Raw genomic sequence first — 21,642 nt, forward strand, 5'->3', positions numbered from 1 at the left:
AATGTGTCGTAGTTCCAGTGCAGTGAGTGAGTTGACAGCGAAATGAGTGTAATGTTGAAAGGTACTTGTGCAGATATGAACATATCATACTCGTGGGTTTTAGTTCGAACTTAGGTTTAAGATACAAATTAGATTTATTTTAAATGTTATTTTAAGTGATCGTGTTTCATTTAATTTAGGATGTTCTCTGTTATTATTATTATTATTATTATTATTATTATTATTATTATTATTATTATTATTATTAATTATTAGTATTATTATTAATTGTATTTTTAATTAATAAGTTTATTATTGTCATTATTGAGTGTAATTAGTTACCACTGCCACCGGGTATATACCCATTGCAGTGTGAATAAATACATATATACATTTCTGGTTCCTGCCTGTATGGATCGGAGATTCAAGTTTGACTTTTAGCCGGATTTGGACTATCAGAAATGTGAAAATAATGCTGAGTAATGGTGGCTTTGCGCAAGCGTTAAATTGTATATTTTATCGTGTGGTTTCCCCGAGATGGATAAAGTATGGCGACATGGTACAGATACCTATATTTTCCTAAATTGCTTTTGGTAGATAAATGACGGAATTCCTTGTTATTGGTGGCTCTTTCAAGGTCGGACGCAAACGGAGAAAGTCATTATTCCCAACGGGATGTTTTGCAACCCCTCTATTAAGTTTCTGTTGATATAAAACGAGAGATGCGGTAAAGTCAAGATCAGTACCTGCTTGTTGCGAACGTCAAGATGAAGATCTTCTTTGCACTCATCACCACGTGCGCCGTGTTCGCGCTTTTGCGTGCGCAGGCTCCTGGTTTCGGCAGTGGGGACATCTCGAGTGTTGTGGGCAATAGGAACTATATCGAAAGACAGATTGATTGTGTCCTAAGTCGAAGCCCTTGCGACGACGTAGGAAGAAATTTGATAAGTAAGTTCTGCAGTTGCTTTCAATCTTCAACTGTCTCGGAGATAGAATGCAGATGAATCAGTCATCAGTAAAGACAGAATTTCCATGCAAATGCATGTTTTTATCCACGACATCATTTTGAGAGAGAGAGAGAGAGGGAGGGAGGGAGAGAGAGAGATAGAGAGAGAGATATCTGGCCTTAATTAAGGATGACCACGAGGATCCGGAAATGAATAGCAAACAAATACAATTAATTAAATATGAATAGTGTTATAAAAATAAAATGTAATAATTAAGCACCATTGATTATCAATTCTAAAATAAAATCTTAGAAGATGACTAAATTATACTGATAAAAAAAGATTTTATTTAAAATTAGCATATCCTTAATTAAGGCCTTCTGAGTGGTATAAATGAAATTGTATAATCTGCAGGGAATCTTTGAGAATTTGCGAGATGATTTTTTTGAATTTCAGAAGATGATACTGATAATTGTTTTAAAAAATGATATGTAAATTTTGGTAAAGAACTCCGAGCACCAAAAATAAACCTGTCACTGACCAATTGAAGAGAGGGATGTTATACTTGGCACTAAGGTAGGGAATTCAAGGTTCATAAATGACCCTCTTTTCCTGATCAACCTGATGAGCTTGGTTTAGATCTCTAATAACATACTAACATTTCTAATATTAATCTTGCTATACCTTTGGATTAACGTTGAGAACCGGAAACACCGTTTGCTACCACCTTCCACGACTGGAGTTCGATGATACTAGAATAAGATACAAACAAATCACTTTACTAGATATAGGAGGAAAAAAAAATAGTTCATCAATTTACGTAAACTAGAAAATATCGTGATTTTGAGTTTGATAATTTTTATTAGGTTTTTGTTTAATCAAAATACAGTACTGTATTAACAATGAGTGTTTTTATTCACGAACTGAGCTGTCCATTCGGGCGTATTCATTATGCAGTGCATATTATACTCTTCACAGCACATTAGCATATAATATAGAGAATGAAGTTAAATTGAAAAATATACATAATATGGATATTTAAACACATTTTTAAAAATGGTAGCCGTTCATTTCGATACAGGCTTCAGTTCTTTTGTGCATATTATCGCACTATAGACTATTGCACCTAATTCCAATTACCAGTTTCGTCCTTCGTACTAGTAACTCATGTTGAAATATTTCTGTCCCTACTCTATAAAAGAGTACCTTACATACTGTAAATTCAATCTTCACTTCTGCCCGATCCGAAAAGATAAAATTACTCAGACATGCTATCTACTGTCCGTCCAAGTGGTTTTGGCGTAGGAGGGAAGTCACGTGACAGCTGATTACTTAACGAGGCCCTTTTATTTAAGTTATTTTAAACAGTTGTATAATATTACGTAGAAGTCAAATTCCTAACAGAGATTAATGTTTTCAGAAAAGAGCTAAGACAGCCCAGCTACTAGCCTTTACAGAGGAGCGTGCAGAAGCAGGTGGGGGAAAACGGGATGCGACGTAGGCAAACGGACGACAGTACCTGTGCGAAAATATGATTCAATATTGAAAGCTCTTTCGTCACTGGAAAACGCGAACATATTTCTGCAACGTACTATACTCACTAACTCAGTACTGTTCAGCCATCTTTGACTGGTTCTGTGTTGTGGACGGTTGTAAGTTTGCTAGTAGAGGGGGTGGGAGTGAAGTACATTAAAAAACTCAGGTACAATAAAAATTGAAGTAAAAATAAAATGATGTCCCTGTATAAGCTTGGTACACTTCTTAAAACTCTGTAAATATCAATTTCGAGACATAGTGAGTCGAAATCAACCTACAAAATGAACCTAAGTAATGTTATTTAATTTGAGAGGGTTGTTCTTTGAGATATTTCAAACAAAACAATTTAATACAATGAACACCGATTTCTTAAAATTGTAATGTCTCCCCCTCCTGGAAAAAAAAAAAAAAAAAACATTCAATTCGCACCTAATGAGAACTAGCATAACTAATTCCAAGTTTGTTCATTTGTATAATAACCTTTGGTTTTGGCATCCCGTGATAAGAAAGTTCGCTTACAGGATCAGAGATTTCTATGTCAGGTATCTTTGAACGTCATTGTATCTGTGACAATGATGGTAAATTGTAAAGAAATCATGAATTAATGACAACTTAAAAAAAGAGCAACTAGAATAAATCACAGTCTAGTATATACAGTCGCGAAGCTCAATACGTAGTAAATATGCAAAAATTAGGTAGTTGCTCACCACTAGGATCGCTAATATCGCCTCATTACAGGCAATGCAAAATAGTACCGTCACAGTCTATTGTTTCTAGCACTCTCAAAACTCAAGCTTCGTGACTGTATATAGTAGACTGTGAATAAATCTTGCCCATCACCATCTTTGCTCATTGCTCATTCCAATTTTACTCGCTGCATCTCGAACTCGACCCGGAAGGCCAGCGGTTCATATCCTACTAGATGTATGAAGTTAGAAGGCCATTCAACCCTGTCATATTCTCTGTGCGACCCCATGCCATGGTGCATAGGAAAGGAAGGAAATTCGATTGCGTTGTTTTATTGCCACAGCAGTCATGTTGTCCGCCCACTTCAGGATGTACGATTTAGCGTGAAAGTCTATAGAAACCTATTCTGTAGATTCGATCCACGCCGTTAAATAGCTTTTGGGTACTTTCTATTGCACTTGCAGGGTTGGAGGTTATGACGAGGCGGTACTGTCACTGCGGAGCTGGGTTTTCCTGCACTCTCTCCTCTATTAACAGAAGGTTGCCTCGTAATGGAGGCAGAAAGCGAGTTGACGTTAAATGCTATCAGAAATTCCCGATCTGGCCATTAGGTAAAACATTCAGTGAATGACAAATCTGTAGCTCGGGTCTCTTCAGGAGTGATAAAGCTTCTTTGGTGCCACATCCAGCCTTCTAATACGGACAGATTGAAGTCTATAAATAGTTTTAATTATTCAGAAGAAAGCTTCACATTGAAACTGCTACAACTACTAAAAAGTAATGACGAGAAGATGGGCCATACTTTTAACGTGGGTCTTCGGTATGTTCGAGGTTCAAATGAGAAAAACTGTAACGTTTCGAAATGAGATATTTACTCTGACGTCATTCATGGTACGCCGGCGTTCAAAGATATCTGACCTACGATTTTATGATCGTGTAAGCGAATTTTCTAACCACGGGATAAGTAAGAACCAAATATATAACAAATCGACAAAGTTTCAAGTAGTTTCGCTAGTTCTCAATAGGTGGCACCATTATTGAGGCGGTTGCAGGGCTCTGAGTTCTGCATTCACGACTGGCCTACGTCTGTGTTCATTACACAACGGAGTGGACCACGAAAAATATAGCTCTCCTTGGCAACGGTTTGTTGCTAATTGATTTGTATCTTTCATACTAGAAATAAAACTGTTTCTGAATTTGATTTACTTATTATATTGTACTCTCACTACACGGTTAAAAAGTTGGAGAAATGTACATCCAAGCATATATTCTCTTAAGGGGAGAGGATGGTATTTTTTCCTATTTGGTGTAAAATATTAATTTTTTGTACGTAGAGAGCTCATAGCTGTAGCAACTCAACCAAAAATAAATATTTTGAAAAAAAAATATTTGGGGGCCCAGATTTGAAAAAAAAATATACCCAATGCTGTATTTTACTAAAACCGATAGATCTAAACCATTTTTAAAAGTAGATTCATCCAGTTTTTTGCAATGTACTTGCAAAAGCATGCTCTACAAACTGTCTGTAACAAAATTTTGATATTAGTCTCTACGTTTGTAAAATAAACAATTAAAATTTAATAACACTTTTCTTAATTCCTTTCTTGCAAACAAACGGACGTAGTTTAAAAATGAAATCGATTAACAAAATTCTGTTACACAGAAAAGTTTCCTAATAGTCTAAAAAATGTATGTTCTAAATTTCATGCATGTATCTTTAATAGATCAGAAATTATATCCATTTTTGTCTGGCAATGTAGCAAAAAAATGAAGTTCACATAAACCGATAAAAGGGGGCAAGAGATTTAAAAATCCATAGTGCAGGAAGTTTAAAAATGGCGTCTCAACATCCGATAAGGGCACAAATACCCACGAAATGTTACGCAATGCATTCCACACATATCAAAGAGTATTTTAAAGATTTTTTAAAAATTCAATTTACCGGAAACAACAATAAAATGGGTCGAGTGATTTAAAAATCCATAACGCAGGAAGTTTAACAATGGCGTCTCAACATCTGATAAGGGCACAAATACCTACAAAATATTATGCTATTCATTCCACACATCACAGAGTAATTTAAAGATTTTTTTTTTTAATTTACTCATTTTTCACCAAAAAATACCATCCTCTCCCCTTAACTGATAATATCAGCAATTTCCAGGTAATCCAGTGTTGTTTTATAATCAGCTGAGGGGGACGAAATATTGAATTCTAAAATGCGGGTTATGAACGATTGACAACTTCTTTGCCATCTATTCGTAGAAGTAATAACTAAAGAAGCCACATTTACACCAACAAATCTCGGTCACTATCGATTGTTAGGGATCAGGTGTCTTTGAACGCCAGTGTACCATAGAAACAAGAGGAAGCAGTCGCTGTAAAAATGGCAAATAGATGGAAATCATGCTTTAAAATAAACAGGTTTGAAATTTTCTTTATATTTCAGGGGGTTAATTTGTTTCTTTACAACTATAATTCTCACATTCTGGATTACTTCTAAGCTTCGTCATTGCATTTAGTTTCTGGATTTTATATAAGCCTACACTTATTTTAATAGAACAGAGTTTTAAACAAGTATGTTATATGCCCCTTTCCGCCAAAATGCCACCGAAATGAATTAAAGCTCCAGCAAAAACAAAAATATTTCAGGTACCGTAATATACGTAATTATTGAATTTTGAAACGAATATCAATTTTAGAAATATTTACGGTTACAATATAAAGTTAGTATTATTGTTTAGTCAACTGTCCGAAGACAGATCTGAACCTCATAAGTGACACCATAAGGCATCACTCATGAGGCAACTAAGCCAGGAGATAATGGGTTTGAGAAGCTCTTGTCATCTAGTCTGCTGTCAAAAAATCTGAAAGTCAGAATTTATAAAACAGTTATATTACCGGTTGTTCTGTATGGCTGTGAAACTTGGAGTCTCACTTTGAGAGAGGAACAGAGATTAAGGGTGTTTGAGAATAAGGTTCTTAGGAAAATATTTTGGGCTAAGGGGGATGAAGTTACAGGAGAATGGAGAAAGTTACACAACACAGAACTGCACGCATTGTATTCTTCACCTGACATAATTAGGAACATTAAATCTAGAGTTTGAGATGGGCAGGGCATGTAGCACGTATGGGCGAATCCAGAAATGCATATAGAGTGTTAGTTGGGAGACCGGAGGGAAAAAGACCTTTGGGGAGGCCGAGACGTAGATGGGAGGGTAATATTAAAATGGATTTGAGGGAGGTGGGATATGGTGGTAGAGACTGGATTAATCTTGCTCAGGATAGGGACCGATGGCGGGCTTATGTGAGGGCGGCAATGAACCTCCTGATTCCTTAAAAGCCAGTAAATAATCTTTGCATTATTTCATTTAAACTGCTGCCGATACCTCTAAAGTTGCTAGATTGAAACAGAAATTGCAGAGATTATAGAGAAAAGTATGGCGGATAATTTAAACCAGCGATGTCATCCCTTGCGCTCTACATTTAACATCACCAGCAACGCTGGAACTTGACAATACCTGGAGATGCTGAAGACCGACAGTAAAGCTGACATTGGTATTCAAAATGTTTACCATCCCTGACAGTTACAGCATCTGTGGACTTCCTTATATGTGCCGGAATGTTATACTTAAGTGAAACAGAACATTTATAGATCTGAATAGGTGAGAGTTTTCAGTCAAAAGAGATCAATGACAGCTACTTCAAGAGGGGCAATCCCACCAATTTCTGAGGATACGTGCTTGAAATGCTAATAAGACATACTAACCATTGTAAAAACATGCTTACACGGATAGGTTATCCAGTATTGTGCAATCGTTAGTAATGTACGTACTTCATAATTATAAATAAATATATCAAATTTAATTTCACTATTTCATTTGTAACTATTTGTTTGGATTTAAATTTCGAAGTAAATGACTAACATTTTTAATCATCATCACAACCATCATCTTCATTGTCGTCATCATCATCATCATCATACTCATCAAGGGAGACCGATTATCTCTGCTTATACAGGGTGAGTGATAAGTATGTTTGGAAAACGAGTGAACGTCCTCCTGGATCAAAAATAAAAACAATTCCTTATATGAAAATAGGACGGAAAATGCTTATTTATTGGAGAAATGGTCATACTTTGTGTTCCTTCTTTTTTTTGTTGTATCACAAATACATGTTTGAAACTTGTCATTTAACTTTTACGTTTGAGTTCGCTCAAACACCTTGTCATCACGGATCAATTGGCATGCATTTTCAACACGTTGCAATAGCTCCTCTGCATCATTCACTGGTGTCGCATATACGACAGCCTTCAAGTGACCCAAAAGGTAAAAATCGAATGGGGTGAGGTCGGGTGATCCAATCAAAACAAAAACAATGTACTACCGTCTTGTTGTTAACAAACACTGGTACAAAATCAAAATAAAAACAACACAGTCTCATTTCCGGTTAGAAATGTATTGAAAAATAGACACTGGACCACCGCGTCCAATCAAAACAAAAACTGTGTACCACTGTCTTGTCATTGCGTTGTTTGTAAACAAACACTGGTACAAAATCAAAATAAAAACAACACAGTCTCATTTCCGGTTAGAAATATATTGAAAAATAGCTCAACAATTTCTGTTTCTGTTCCAATAAATACTTCTATGAAATTGTGTTTTCTTCCTGTAAACGGCCCTAGGGACACTTACTATCTGGACGGCCCTCGTAATTGCTCTCGAGTGGCCAAAATTTGTATGAGCGCTTGTTTTGACAATATTAACATGATGGAAGAAAAAAAATAACTTTTTTATCTGCCCGCATCTGCTTGTAAGCCACCTTTAACTGTGAACTTCGTCTATTTTACTTTCACGCTTACGAAATAGAAAATCTGCTTAACGTCTTTAATCTTCTGTAAAAGTAATGAGAGAGAAAGGATTTCTACCCTAACTGCTGAACTAAATTGTATTTATCAGTTATGAACTTATGAGCAATAGAAAGTTGTGTGTTAACATCATAGTATATGAATAGATGAATCAGTCGCAAATTATAAAACTTTCACTCGCGATAGCTTGAACCTATTTAGTGACAATGACATTGTTGTAAGATTTGCTTCGTTTTATTTTCATAAAACAGACATTACGTGGCATATTCAAGAAGATGCAGGCAAAAGAACTCTAGAACATCCATAACCTTAGTTCACAAGTAGGTACATTTCTGATTCATAATTTATAATTTTACACAATTTAAATTTGCAATTTAAATTTGTAACTTCAAAACTACGTTATTAAAAGACAACTTGTAACAGAAGCTAGTAAGAAGGTAAGAAAACAATTATCAATATCATTTTTTGAAATTCAAAAAATCATCTCGCAAATTCTTAAAGATTTCCTGCAGATTATACAGTTTCATTTATACCACTCAGAAGACCTTAATTAAGGATATGCTAATTTTAATTAAAATCTTTTATTTATAAGTATAATTTTATAGTCATCTTCTAAGATTTTATTTTATAATTGATAATCATGGTGCTTAATTATTACATTTTATTTTTATAACAATATTCATATTTAATTGATTATATTTATTTGCTATTAATTCCCGGATCCTCGTGGTGATCCTTAATTAAGGCCGGACGAGTTATTTCTCTCTCTCTCTCTCTCTCTCTCTCTCTCTCTATATATATATATATATATATATATATATATATATATATATATATATATATATATAGGCCTATATATATATATATATATAATGTTGCAGATGGTGATGATGATGTTTTCAGACCGTATTGTCCGAAAGAAATGTATAAAAAACAGGATGTACAGAGACACAAGACCACCTCTGTGGTGTAGAGGTCAGCATGCTGGTCTCTTACGCAGAGGGCCCGGGTTCGATTCCCGGTCGGGTTGAGTTTCCTGGTTAAGGTTTTTCAGGGTTTTTCTCAACCGTAAGGAAAATGCCAGGAAATTCGGGCCACAACATCCCTGAAAATCACCGGCTTCATTCATCACTAAAATAATATTCATAGCAAATCAGTGATGCATCTACAGACGCCATCTAGTTCACAACAATAGAACCAGTCTCAACAATAGTACACAGGCCTTCGGATTTCACCCAAAAGATTAAAGGCCCATTCACAATGAAAATTAAACATAACCGTAACATAAACACAGAAGTTTGCGCCCAGGCTACCAAATGGGATCATTCACAGTGATTCACATAAGCATTGACATAAACATTACCGTAAGACGTTAACATGAAAGTTTGCAAACTCCAAACTTTCATGGTTATGCTTACGTGATTTGCAAACAGAACACAATCGTGGAGCGCTGAAGTATACGACAGAATATGAGGAAATGGCGTCGTTGTTATGTTTCCATGGTTACCAAGTATGTTTGCTGTTATGTTTATGTTCCCATCGTGAATGATGGTATGACTTCTTGATTTTACCCCAACGTTTATATTCTTAAGTTAACGCTTACGTTATGTTTAATTTTCATTGTGAATGAGCATTAACTCGCGATATGACCAGAAATGTTAAAGCGAGTATAAAAAAAAACACAAATGTCTGGTAGGGCTGTCATACGTCCCAGAAAGTCGTTATTATCCAACTTACATGGTTTTAGAAATTTTACTGTCCAAAATGAGAGGGAAAATCATATAAATTCGTTTTTTTTTTAAAGAAAATTACTGGAAGTAAACTTTGATAAGTGAAATAGACTTTATTTTTCTTCGCAAAATAATCAATATGTGCGTATTGCGATGTTTTTTTTTTTCTGTGTTCTCGTATCATATTGATGTTAAAGTAGATTAGCTATCCATTTCATTACTATTGCAGTAATGTGAAATATATTGCATCATATTTTGAATTTTGTAATTGTATTTTAAAGTCCCTCGCCGTGGCGTCGTGGTCTAAGGCATACTGCCTAGGACTCGCGTTACGGAATGCGCGCTGGTTCGAATCCTCATGGGGGAGGAAATTTTCTCATGAAATTTCGGCCAGTGTATGGGACCGGTGCCCATCCAGCATCGTGATGCACTTGGGGAGCTACGATAGGTAGCGAAATCCGGTTGCGAATGCCAGCTATAACGGCTGGGGGGATCATCGTGCTAACCACACGATACCTCCATTCTGGTTGGATGATCGTCCACCTTTGCTTCGGCATGTGGGCGTGAGGCCAGCAACCGGCTGGTCGGTCTAGGCCCTTGACGGGCTGTAGCGCCACGGATTATTATTATAATTGTATTTTAAAACACGAAATTATAATCAGTTCTATTAGGAAATTAAAATATGAATAGCTTAAAATGTGTTACGTACGTATAAATCTTGATTCTACCATCTATATATATATAATTTGAACTGGTAACGGAAATTACAGGAAAACGGCTGGACGGATTTTAATAAACGACCCCTCATTTTGAAGCTTGGAATCCAAAGTTTTTCGGAAAAATAGTAGTTTTTAGTGAAATGTCAATTTTTAAACATAATTTTCCTATTTTCCAAAATCCATCTGTCGTCAGTTTTGAGAACTAGCTAATAGCATTCACGGCCGACTTAATATTCCCTTCGCTTTTTTGTAAAGGAGAAGCGAAGCGAGCATCAAGTCGGCCGTGTTGCATTTCAGAATAAAACAAAACACATACTACAGTAAACAATATTACACGAAGGCCATGATCTGCAAGAATGCTGACATATTTAGAGCTCAAATTAAATTGGTTATTAAAAACTTAACTCACTAAAAATAATTTATAGGTTAGATTCTGTGGTGTGTAATTTTTTGGGTACAGCTGTGTATTGGATATTAAAAACTACAAAACTTGAGGTGGTTTGATGACATTATTACCATTAGAAATGAAATATTATTGTAGTTTATGCCATGATGTGACTATTTTTCATTAATTATACATATTAATGCTATATTGATGATATGAAAGTGAAACGTTTTGGGGTTATGAAAGTAGATGTAGAGAATAACTTAAATTAGATTTTGATTTCTATATTTTATTGAGTGGCGGCTATATAGTATATATAGTATATGTTACTGAAAGCTATAAAACTTACATAAGATAATAATATTATTAAAAATGAAATATTTTTATAGTTATTAATCAAGTAGGGTTGGGTCTTTTTCATATATTTAATGGCGGTGTGGTGTAGATATTTATATGCGTGGTTCTCTTCAGTATTGGCTCGAGAGAGAGTATCTTTCATTGTTATGGAAGCAAATAACTTTCCGAATGTCTGATATTCTTCATTGAAAATAAATCTGAAAAATGTTTATTTGAACGTCTAATGAACTTAGTTTGCAGCATTTGCTGCACAAGCCACTAGTATTATACAAAATGTTCTACTGATGTTTGTATTCAGATATCCAGTTTAAAAGTTGTGAAATACAAGAAACGCAAATAAATTTTTATTCTCTTTCTCGTGTATTCCCTTCTTCATGTATAATATAATGTACTCATGTTTACAAGTCAGTCTATTTAGAATTTGTCCCGGTTTGGGATTAAATAATATAAGAAAACCGTAGTTCTATAATGAAATTATAGAGTTCAAGTTACTGTTGGATTTGTTTGTGAGTCTTGCTGTAGAGTAGGATTTTCGATTACGGTGCAGGATCTATTAACCGGCATAAATTAACCGAAAGTAGCTAAGCGATTGAAAATAATATCCGAATAATCTGAAACTTTATTTAAAGCCAGTTCTCGGAATGGATTGTCATGTATATTTAGTTACAAAAAAGAATACAATAAGTTTGTTATTCAAACACTAATGCTATTTCTATGGAAACTATACAGTATATATATTTTTGGTCTTTGTTTATCTGCAAAGCTCAGTGTCTATGTAAACGGAGTTCGACAAACACTAAAAGATGTTAAACAGAAATTTAGCCTAAAACACATAAAGTGTGTTGCAACAGTTGAACAAATACTGTAACGTACCTTTTAGTCGGTGATATCGTGGGTTCATATCCGTTGCACAATTGAATCGTTTCTTATTGCAGATACCCCACGAGCCACATTTTTTTTTCTCATATTCAGTTTTTCATATGGTTGTAATATTCATACATAGGCCTTTGATGTGCAGAAATTCCACATGTTCAGAACTCTGTTTATATTTCACAGCCACAATAAGTTACATGAATTGCAGAAAATTGCAGGAACACAACAAAACCAAGACACGTGAAATTTTTAGAAAGTAAAAAAAAAATATATATTTCGCTTTTCTTTTTTTTTTTTTTTTAACAGGTTTAAAGGAATTTTGAAGAATAAATTTGCTATTTACGTAATTTTGCATTTAAGTAACAATTTACTTACGTAGCTTTCGAATCATAAATGCTCAATACTAAACACTAGACCACGTATGGGCATAACAGAGGGGAGGTAAATGTGATCCAATCACCCATTCCACAATATTTCGGACGTATTTACATCATATCGTCGTTTCTATAATAATTCCTATGTGCAAAATATAAAATTTTTCAGTAGGAAGAAAAAACACATTTATTCATCCTATAGCAGCCGTACATAGGAGACTGAATTCTTACATTTTCGAAACAAAGAAATATAATATTACATATAGGAGATTTTATTATTTGCTGTATCAGTATTTAAGTTATTTAATAGAGCAAAAATCTGAAAATAGATAAATATGTCACATAGGAGTTATCGCAGGAACAATGACGATTTGAATTTGGCTTCTCTTCCGTTTAGGGATGTACAAAACTAATGCGGCATGCCAACACATTAAACATTTTAAATCAAGTAAAGTCTATACTAATAATAAAACTGTAGCCTAAATTTTTCTGGTAATTTTCGCTTTTACAGTAATAATTCGTTTAAACATATGTAATGAGCTCTCCTGAGACCAAAAATAGCATTTTTTAAAATATTTGTTTGTATGTTGTCTGTCTATCTGTATGTGTATGTTACCTTTTCACGTGATACTGGCTGAACTGATTTCTATGAAAATCGGTATATAAATTACGTTGGATCCCACTTAAAATTAGCTTTCAAAATACTTTCTTTATGAGGGGGTTATAAGGGGGCCTGAAGTCAATAAATAAATCGAAATATCTCGCTTATTAGTGTTTTTTTTATAAAAAAAATGTTACATAACAAAAATTGTTTCGTAAAATATTTCCGACAAGTTTTATTCTATGCCAGATTTTGAGAGGACAGATATTTAACGAGATATATGAGTTTTAAAATAACTATGCGTTTTATATCAGTGCCGTCTCAATCAGACTAGCTCAATGAAGTGAAAACAAATGACTCTGCGTTTATTTTAGGCGGCCTTGCACAACAAACGTAATAGGTTCGATTAACACTGTTGTTATATGGATATCATTGTAATCTATATGCATATAAATGTTTATCAATATTAATATGTAAAGAGATAGTGTGTTTGTATGTAGTAATGTCAGAAAATACTTAACCGATTGGGATAATTTTTTCACCATTGAAAAGTGTAGCTCCTCTTACTTACTGGCTTTTAAGGAACCCGGAGGTTCATTGCCGCACTCACATAAGCCCGCCATTAATCCAGTCTCTATAATTATATCCCACCTCCCTCAAATCCATTTTAATATTATCTTCCCAAAGGTCTTTTTCCCTCCGGCTTCCCAACTAACACTCTATATGCATTTCTGGATTCGCCCATACGTGCTACATGTCCTGTCCATCTCAAACTTCTGGATTTAATGTTCCTAATTATGTCAGGTGAATAATAAAATGCGTGCATTTCTATGGTGTGTAACTTTCTCCATTCTCCTGGAACTTCATCCCTCTTAGCCCCAAATATTTTCCTAAGCACCTTATTCTCAAACACCCTTAACCTATGTTCCTCTCTCAAAGTGAGAGTCCAAGTTTCACAGAGTGTAGCTCCTCTAGATGGTATTGACTTCAGGCCCCCTTACAACCCCCGATTTAAAGAAAGTATTATGAATGCCATATAGCCTAAATTTTAAGTGGGATCCAACGTAATTTATGTACAGATTTTCACAGAAATCGGTTCGACCAGTATCACGTGAAAAGGTAATACAGGCAGACATAAAAACAGAAATTTCAAAAATGCTATTTTTCGTCTCATGAAAGCTAATTAGGCGCTATATGTTTATACGTATTTATTATTGCAAAAGAGAAAATTACCAGATAAAGTTATGTTACAATTTTATTATTAATATAGGCTAGATTTTACTTGATTTGAAATGTTTCATGTATTGGCATGTCACATTAGTTTTGTACATCCCTAAGTGAAAGAGAAGCCACGTTCATATGATGCAAACACGTCCGAAATATTATGGAAGGGGCGACTGGATCATATTTGCTTCCTCTCCGTTATGCCCATGCCTGGTATAGTGTTTAGTACTGAGTCTTTATGACTTGAAAGCTACGTAAGTAAATTGTTACATAAATTAATATTAAGGACGAACAGTTAGTGATGCATGCTGGACTTTGTTGTTGACAGCGGCCCTTCCGGAGGTCATTGGGAGGAACTGCAGGTCCTGCTCCCCTCAGCAAGCAGCCAACGCTCGCGTCTTGCTCAGGCTCGTCCGTACGAACTATCCGCAAGACTACAATTCCATCGTCGCTCGCTATGGATGATCTCTTTTTGTTATGTATATCAATGAAGTTGTAACTCAAACTTTGTTACAGAATAAACTATGTGCTAGTTGTAAATGTTCCTTTTCAGGAAAGAAAATCATTACCAGACAGTGGATGCGGGATGACTTAAGGAAAAGTGAGGTTGTTTCGTATCAGAGTATATGGCACGTGCCGCGCCGTCCGTCTTTTGTGTACCTGGCGAGTACAGCAGCGTACATAACGAAGGTACCCCGGTCCGTTCATAGTAATATTGCAACGCAATGTGTGCAATTGTGTTATCCTGCTCAAGTATTTAGTACGATATTCAATGATAAACCATACATGTTGGGCCAATTATACAGTGTTCATAGATTTGATAAGAAACGTAAAAAATTATATATTACAGTTATATGAACATTGATAAATATAATATAATTATTAAAAAATGTAGTAAAAGTCAGACATGTTTCGGAGATGGTTCTCCATCCTCAGTGACTTTGGCTTAAAGCTTTAAGCCAAGCAACAGTTATATGAACATTGATAAATATAATATAATTATTAAAAAATTTAGTAACTTAAAAGTCAGACATGTTTCGGAGATGGTTCTCCATCCTCAGTGACTTTGGCTTAAAGCTTTAAGCCAAGCAACATTTATATGAACATTGATAAATATAATATAATTATTAAAAAATTTAGTAAAAGTCAGACATGTTTCGGAGATGGTTCTCCATCCTCAGTGACTTTGGCTTAAAGCTTTAAGCCAAGCAACATTTATATGAACATTGATAAATATAATATAATTATTAAAAAATTTAGTAAAAGTCAGACATGTTTCGGAGATGGTTCTCCATCCTCAGTGACTTTGGCTTAAAGCTTTAAGCCAAGCAACAGTTATATGAACATTGATAAATATAATATAATTATTAAAAAATTTAGTAAAAGTCAGACATGTTTCGGAGATGGTTCTCCATCCTCAGTGACTTTGGCTTAAAGCTTTAAGCCAAGCAACAGTTATATGAACATTGATAAATATAATATAATTATTAAAAAATTTAGTAAAAGTCAGACATGTTTCGGAGATGGTTCTCCATCCTCAGTGACTTTGGCTTAAAGCTTTAAGCCAAGCAACAGTTATATGAACATTGATAAATATAATATAATTATTAAAAAATTTAGTAAAAGTCAGACATGTTTCGGAGATGGTTCTCCATCCTCAGTGACTTTGGCTTAAAGCTTTAAGCCAAGCAACAGTTATATGAACATTGATAAATATAATATAATTATTAAAAAATTTAGTAAAAGTCAGACATGTTTCGGAGATGGTTCTCTATCCTCAGTGACTTTGGCTTAAAGCTTTAAGAACGCGGATCGATCATCTAAACCAGCCGTCGTGGTAAAGTCACTGAGGATGGAGAAGCATCTCCGGAACATGTCTGACTTTTACTAATTTTTTAATAATTATATTATATTTATTAGTGTTCATATAACTGTAATATATAATTTTTTACGTTTCTTATGTAGTACGAGTTGAATAGTGAAGTGCTGATCCATTCATAATGTCGAAGGCAAAACGTTAAATTCGCTTAGAGATACGAAATGCAATTAAGAAGTATGAGAGTGACATTTTATGTATTAACGAAGACAATATCGTGCGTAATGTATGTAAAATTGAAATAAAAACCAGAACAACTCAGGCTATAGAGAAACATTGCAACAGTACATCGCACAGGAAATGCGTTGAAATGAAATCTGAGGAACCATCATCATCATGAATAATTTCAAGGGAAAAATTGTCCGGCCCCGGAACAATTTTTCCCTTGAAATTATTCAACCTGCTTACCTGAAAGACTAGATTTGCATATATATACGTCACTGTGTACGTTAACAGGAAAACCACAATTCCAAGTCCGAGATTGTGTGCACTCGATGTGGGTTTCTGGCGTTTCGTCAGCCCACGCGAATTGTGTGGATATAAAGGGAAGAGTTGAGACGGTGTCGGGTGGAGTTCCCGGTTAGCTCAGTTGGGAAGAGAGCTGGTACGTTCTACCAGAGGTCCCGGGATCGATACCCGGCCCCGGAACAATTTTTCCCTTGAAATTATTCAACCTGCTTTACAGGGAGCCTTACCTGAAAGACTAGATTATCATCGTCATCATCATCATCATCATCATCATCATCATTTAGTTGTGCGGGTCTAAACGACACGTGCAACATGATGCTCAGTACAAATATTCCTCTAAAGAAATTGAGTGATCCCCATTTTAGAGTTTTTCTTCAGAAATTCTCTCGATACAAAAACAGTTTAAGCGATAGGCGAGGACGATTCAGCTTCGACAACTTACGAGAATATATCGTCGTTTACTGCAACGCTGGTAATTGCATCAATGATGACGAGGACTGAACCTTGCAAGATATGTACTACAGTACGTTATTTTTCTTTTCCTTCTGGCTGTACGGAGATACAGTAGCATGTAACGTCGTCTGTTTACGTTTAAAACCTGTTCAGCCAATGGTCTGAATGAAAAAAATGTAACATATAGTAAATGTGCGCCTACATTCAACGATAAGTCATCCCGTATCCACCGTCTAATCATTACAAACCTCAGCCAGTAAACATGATTTTCTAGATAAATTTGAAACTAGTTACTTAAAAATAATACGAAGTCATCTCATTCTGTTACGTGCTGTACTTCAATTTCGTTCATAGCACTCAATCTTACCTCCCATGTCAACCCTTTCCTTGCCTGCAGTCTTGTGCCAGACGTGATAGAGAAGTACTCTAGCGTTCAAAGATATCTGAGCTACAATTTTATGATCGTGTATGACTATGAGATAAGTCAGAACCAAAGATAAAACAAAGTGAAAAACTATGAAATATTTCCACTGCTTCTCAATAGGTGACACTTTTATTGAGACAGATAAAAATGTGTTGGGAAATGATGATGTAGATTGAGTAGTATAAATTATTCTCATATTTTATTGACATGCACGATGGGGCATAGTTCCATTTTATACACATCGTACTACAATATTTCTATCTTAAATATTTAGCGTCCGATGGATTGGTCGAGAAGGTCCCGACAGTCTGACGTTAGTTCTTTGGATTTTTGTCTATGGGGGCTCATGATGTGTGCCACATCCAATGACAACAAACAAACATTTCAGTAGCGTGTGTACAATGTATATCAGGAAATCTAAAAACATCCAGGTTTGTTCGCTAGAGTACCGGCGTAGAGCGTAGAGCTGAAGGATGTTTGACAATACCTGGTAATTCATTCATTCATTCATTCATTCATTTTATTCCATGGATCTTACATGAGCAATGAAGCTTTAAGATGTGAAACAAGTCAAAATTTTACAATATTACAATTACAGTTTTTACAAATTTTTACAGTTTTACAATTTAGTAAGTTTCTACAATATTTACAATTTTGTGCAATTTTTTACAATATTTTGGCGAGATGTAGTGAGATGAGGTGAGGTCCGAGGATTCGCCGAATGCCTATTATTATTCCGTTGAGAAGTTTTTATCATCCAGTCTGCTGTCAAAAAATCTGAAAGTTAGAATTTATAAAACGGTTATATTACCGGTTGTTCTTTATGGGTGTTAAACTTGGACTCTCACTTTGAGAGAGGAACATAGGTTAAAGATGTTTGAGAATAAGGTGCTTAGGAAAATATTTGGGGCTAAGAGGGATGAAGTTACAGGAGAACGGAGAAAGTTACACAACACAGAACTGCACGCATTGTATTCTTCACCTGACATAATTAGGAACATTAAATCCAGACGTTTGAGATGGGCAGGGCATGTAGCACGTATGGGCGAATCCAGAAATGCATATAGAGTGTTAGTTGGGAGGCCGGAGGGAAGAAGACCTTTAGGGAGGCCGAGACGTAGATGGGAAGATAATATTAAAATGGATTTAAGGGAAGTGGGATATGATGATAGAGAATGGATTAATCTTGCTCAGGATAGGGACCGATGGCGGGCGTAGGTGAGGGCGGCAATGAACTTCCGGGTTCCTTAAACACCAGTAAGTAAGTAAGTAGTGAGATGAGGTGAGGTCCGAGGATTCGCCAAAAGATTACCCGGCATTTGCCTTTTGGTTGGGGAAAACCTCGGAAAACCCAACCAGGTAATCAAATCAAAGGGGTTGATGCCGAGGACTCGCCATAGACCATCTGGCTTCAGTCCCACATAGAGCAGCGGTCATCAGCACAGAGCACACTGGGGCTAGCGTCTCTTATCCGCGGAGAACACACTGCACTATGGTGCATTCTTAGCTGCTAGCGGATATGCTCTCTATCTCTTCCTGCTGCACGACGGGGCACACGGGACGGCTCCGCTCGCACTCGCTGAAATAGGTAATATTTCAGCGAGTGCTGACGACCACGGACAAAGAGCACCTGCTACAGTGACTACTGAAGGAACAGATGAGAATAATAGCCTCAATATAACATATCCCATATTTAAATGTGTATTTGTTAGGGGATAGACGTTCATGTGAACTTGTTTTCATTTCTGACCAATACCATCTGATGTGCAATCATGTCATGCTTTTATTTAAACACCCTGTATAGTGTCGATATAATTGGTGATAGATGGTATTTATAAAATAAATTAATGTTTTAACTTTGTCGGTAGATAAGAAACCGTGATATCTAATTAAACTCGGCAAAAGGAAAATTTTCTGAAATGGAAAACTTTCTTCTATATTTTTTTCGGAAAATTTACCGCCTGACCAAATTGTTACTTTCTTCGGTCTCTGGGTTATAGCCTCAAGAACTGCACATGCATTAGTATTCGTAATGTCTTTGTTTCTAATGCCACACTCCACACAAAGCACTAACCCTCCAAGTAGATGTTGAACAGTGTAGGTGTTAAAGGACATTCTTCAGCCTTAAGTTGTTAATATTGACACTTTATTTTAAAATTATTTTCATGTTTAAATGGGAAAAATTGAGTTTTATATCAACTGTTTTCACTTGTGAGATGATATATAAGGTAGACAGAATTAAAAAACAAGTCTGTTCGTACCTCGATCCTTGTGATTGAGGGGTTTATCCAGCCCAGCAGTCCTTGAAAGGTGGCAACTCTATTCTTCCTCCTCGTGTTTTGTTTGCACGTCTGATTTTGCTATCGTTCATCAGGTCGACTTCCCTTTCTTTTTTCTTGGGGCTATTGTTTCGTAACTCGTAACGGAATTCTTAAGAAATTCTTTCTCTTCCCCTGTTGAAAACAGCATGTAATCTATTCCAACATTTTCTTTTAACTCTCAGCTTCTACTTTTGTTCACATCCAGTGTTGCCAATTCAACTGTGTTCAAGAATTGCAACCCATGGACCGTGAAAAACGCGTGTGGTATTGTTTATGGTTTCAAGATTTTCTTACGTAGAATCCTGGGATTTTGGACCTGATTTGGTTTACCCATGAAGCATAGTTTCATCTATGCAAATACTCAAAACACGCGTATATGGGCATAACGAAATCGTAATGCACTGCATATACTACAGTCTTTGTATCCTTAGAAAATCGGATTATAGTGTAGAGTGTCTCGTAGACGAATTATAGATCCATTTTATTTTTTAAGAAACTGTTACCACAGAAGTCTGTCTGGAAGTATTCTATGATTCTGTCAGTCAGTTAATAGACGATGAACTGAGGGATATTTCCAAGAAGACGGTGCAACATCTCATACTTCAAATGACAGCATGAGAGAAATAAAAAAAAAAATGGAGACAGAATTATCTAAAAAAAATGGCCACCAAGATCTCCCAATTTGACTTCTTTGGGGTGAATTCAAGGGGAAAGCGTACAGAAATAAACCTCGTACAATCGAAGCCCTGAAAGAGGCTATACGTAAAGAGACTTCAGCCATTATTGATTCCATTTTAAGAAAAATATGTCAGAAATTGGAGGGACCTGTAGAACCATGCATAGATGTAGAAGGGAAATATTTTCAGCACTGGCTGTAAATAGATCCTGTTTTACATTGTTGAAGATATGCGTATGTAAATTTTCTAGAGAAACTTCAAGTGACTTACAAATTTAGAAATAAAAATTCGGGGTCTCTAGCGAGAGAATCATGAACCTAGGCTGTGCGCTTTAGCCCTAGAGTATTACTGTAGCGTTAATTATTCTAAAATAATGTCACTACTATTATTCGGCCCCCTGTATGGTCTAAGGCGTTACCGGTATGCCTCGGACTAGTGTTACGGAATGAAGAAATCTCTTCATGAAAGTGTACGAAACCGGTGCCAACCCAGCATCGTGAAGAATTTGGGGAACGAGTGTGAGTAGCGGAATCCAGTCTCCATTGCAAGGACGGTTTTAAATGTTTCCCTTCCTATTTCATTCATTCATTCATTCATTCATTCATTCATTCATTTGTTCGTTCCTTCTTTTCTTCGTTCATTTGTTAATTAATTAATTAATTCATTCGTTCCTTCGTTCATTAATTCATGCGTTCTCCCGTTCCTTCGTTCATTAATTCATTCGATCGTTCGTCCCTTCTTTCATTCGTTCATTCATTCATTCGTTTTTTCCTCCGTTCCTTCATTCGTTCGTCCGTCCCTTTCGTTCGTTCCTCCCTTCCTTCATTCGTTCATTCCTTCTTTCGTTCGTTCCTTCGTTCATTAATTCATTCGTTCGTTCGTCCCTTCTTTCGTTCGTTCATTCATTCATTCGTTTTTTCCTCCGTTCCTTCATTCGTTCGTCCGTCCCTTTCGTTCGTTCCTCCCTTCCTTCATTCGTTCATTCCTTCTTTCGTTCGTTCCTTCGTTCATTAATTCATTCGTTCGTTCGTCCCTTCTTTCGTTCGTTCATTCATTCATTCGTTTTTTCCTCCGTTCCTTCATTCGTTCGTCCGTCCCTTTCGTTCGTTCCTCCCTTCCTTCATTCGTTCATTCCTTCTTTCGT

General features: G+C 35.8%; 1 protein-coding gene across 1 annotated transcript; it reads left to right on the plus strand.

Annotated features, from left to right (window-relative positions):
- The first annotated feature begins 703 nt into the window (after positions 1–703).
- Positions 704–14,819, plus strand: LOC138702076 (ejaculatory bulb-specific protein 3). Its single transcript, XM_069829617.1, has 2 exons — positions 704–927; positions 14,608–14,819. The coding sequence occupies exons 1-2, from the start codon at positions 747–749 to the stop codon at positions 14,742–14,744; spliced, it is 318 nt and encodes a 105-aa protein (XP_069685718.1). The 5' UTR covers positions 704–746; the 3' UTR covers positions 14,745–14,819.
- The last annotated feature ends 6,823 nt before the right edge of the window (positions 14,820–21,642 follow it).

This window comes from Periplaneta americana, chromosome 6 (genome assembly GCF_040183065.1).
Source record: "Periplaneta americana isolate PAMFEO1 chromosome 6, P.americana_PAMFEO1_priV1, whole genome shotgun sequence".
Classification (NCBI taxonomy): Eukaryota; Metazoa; Arthropoda; class Insecta; order Blattodea; family Blattidae; genus Periplaneta; species Periplaneta americana.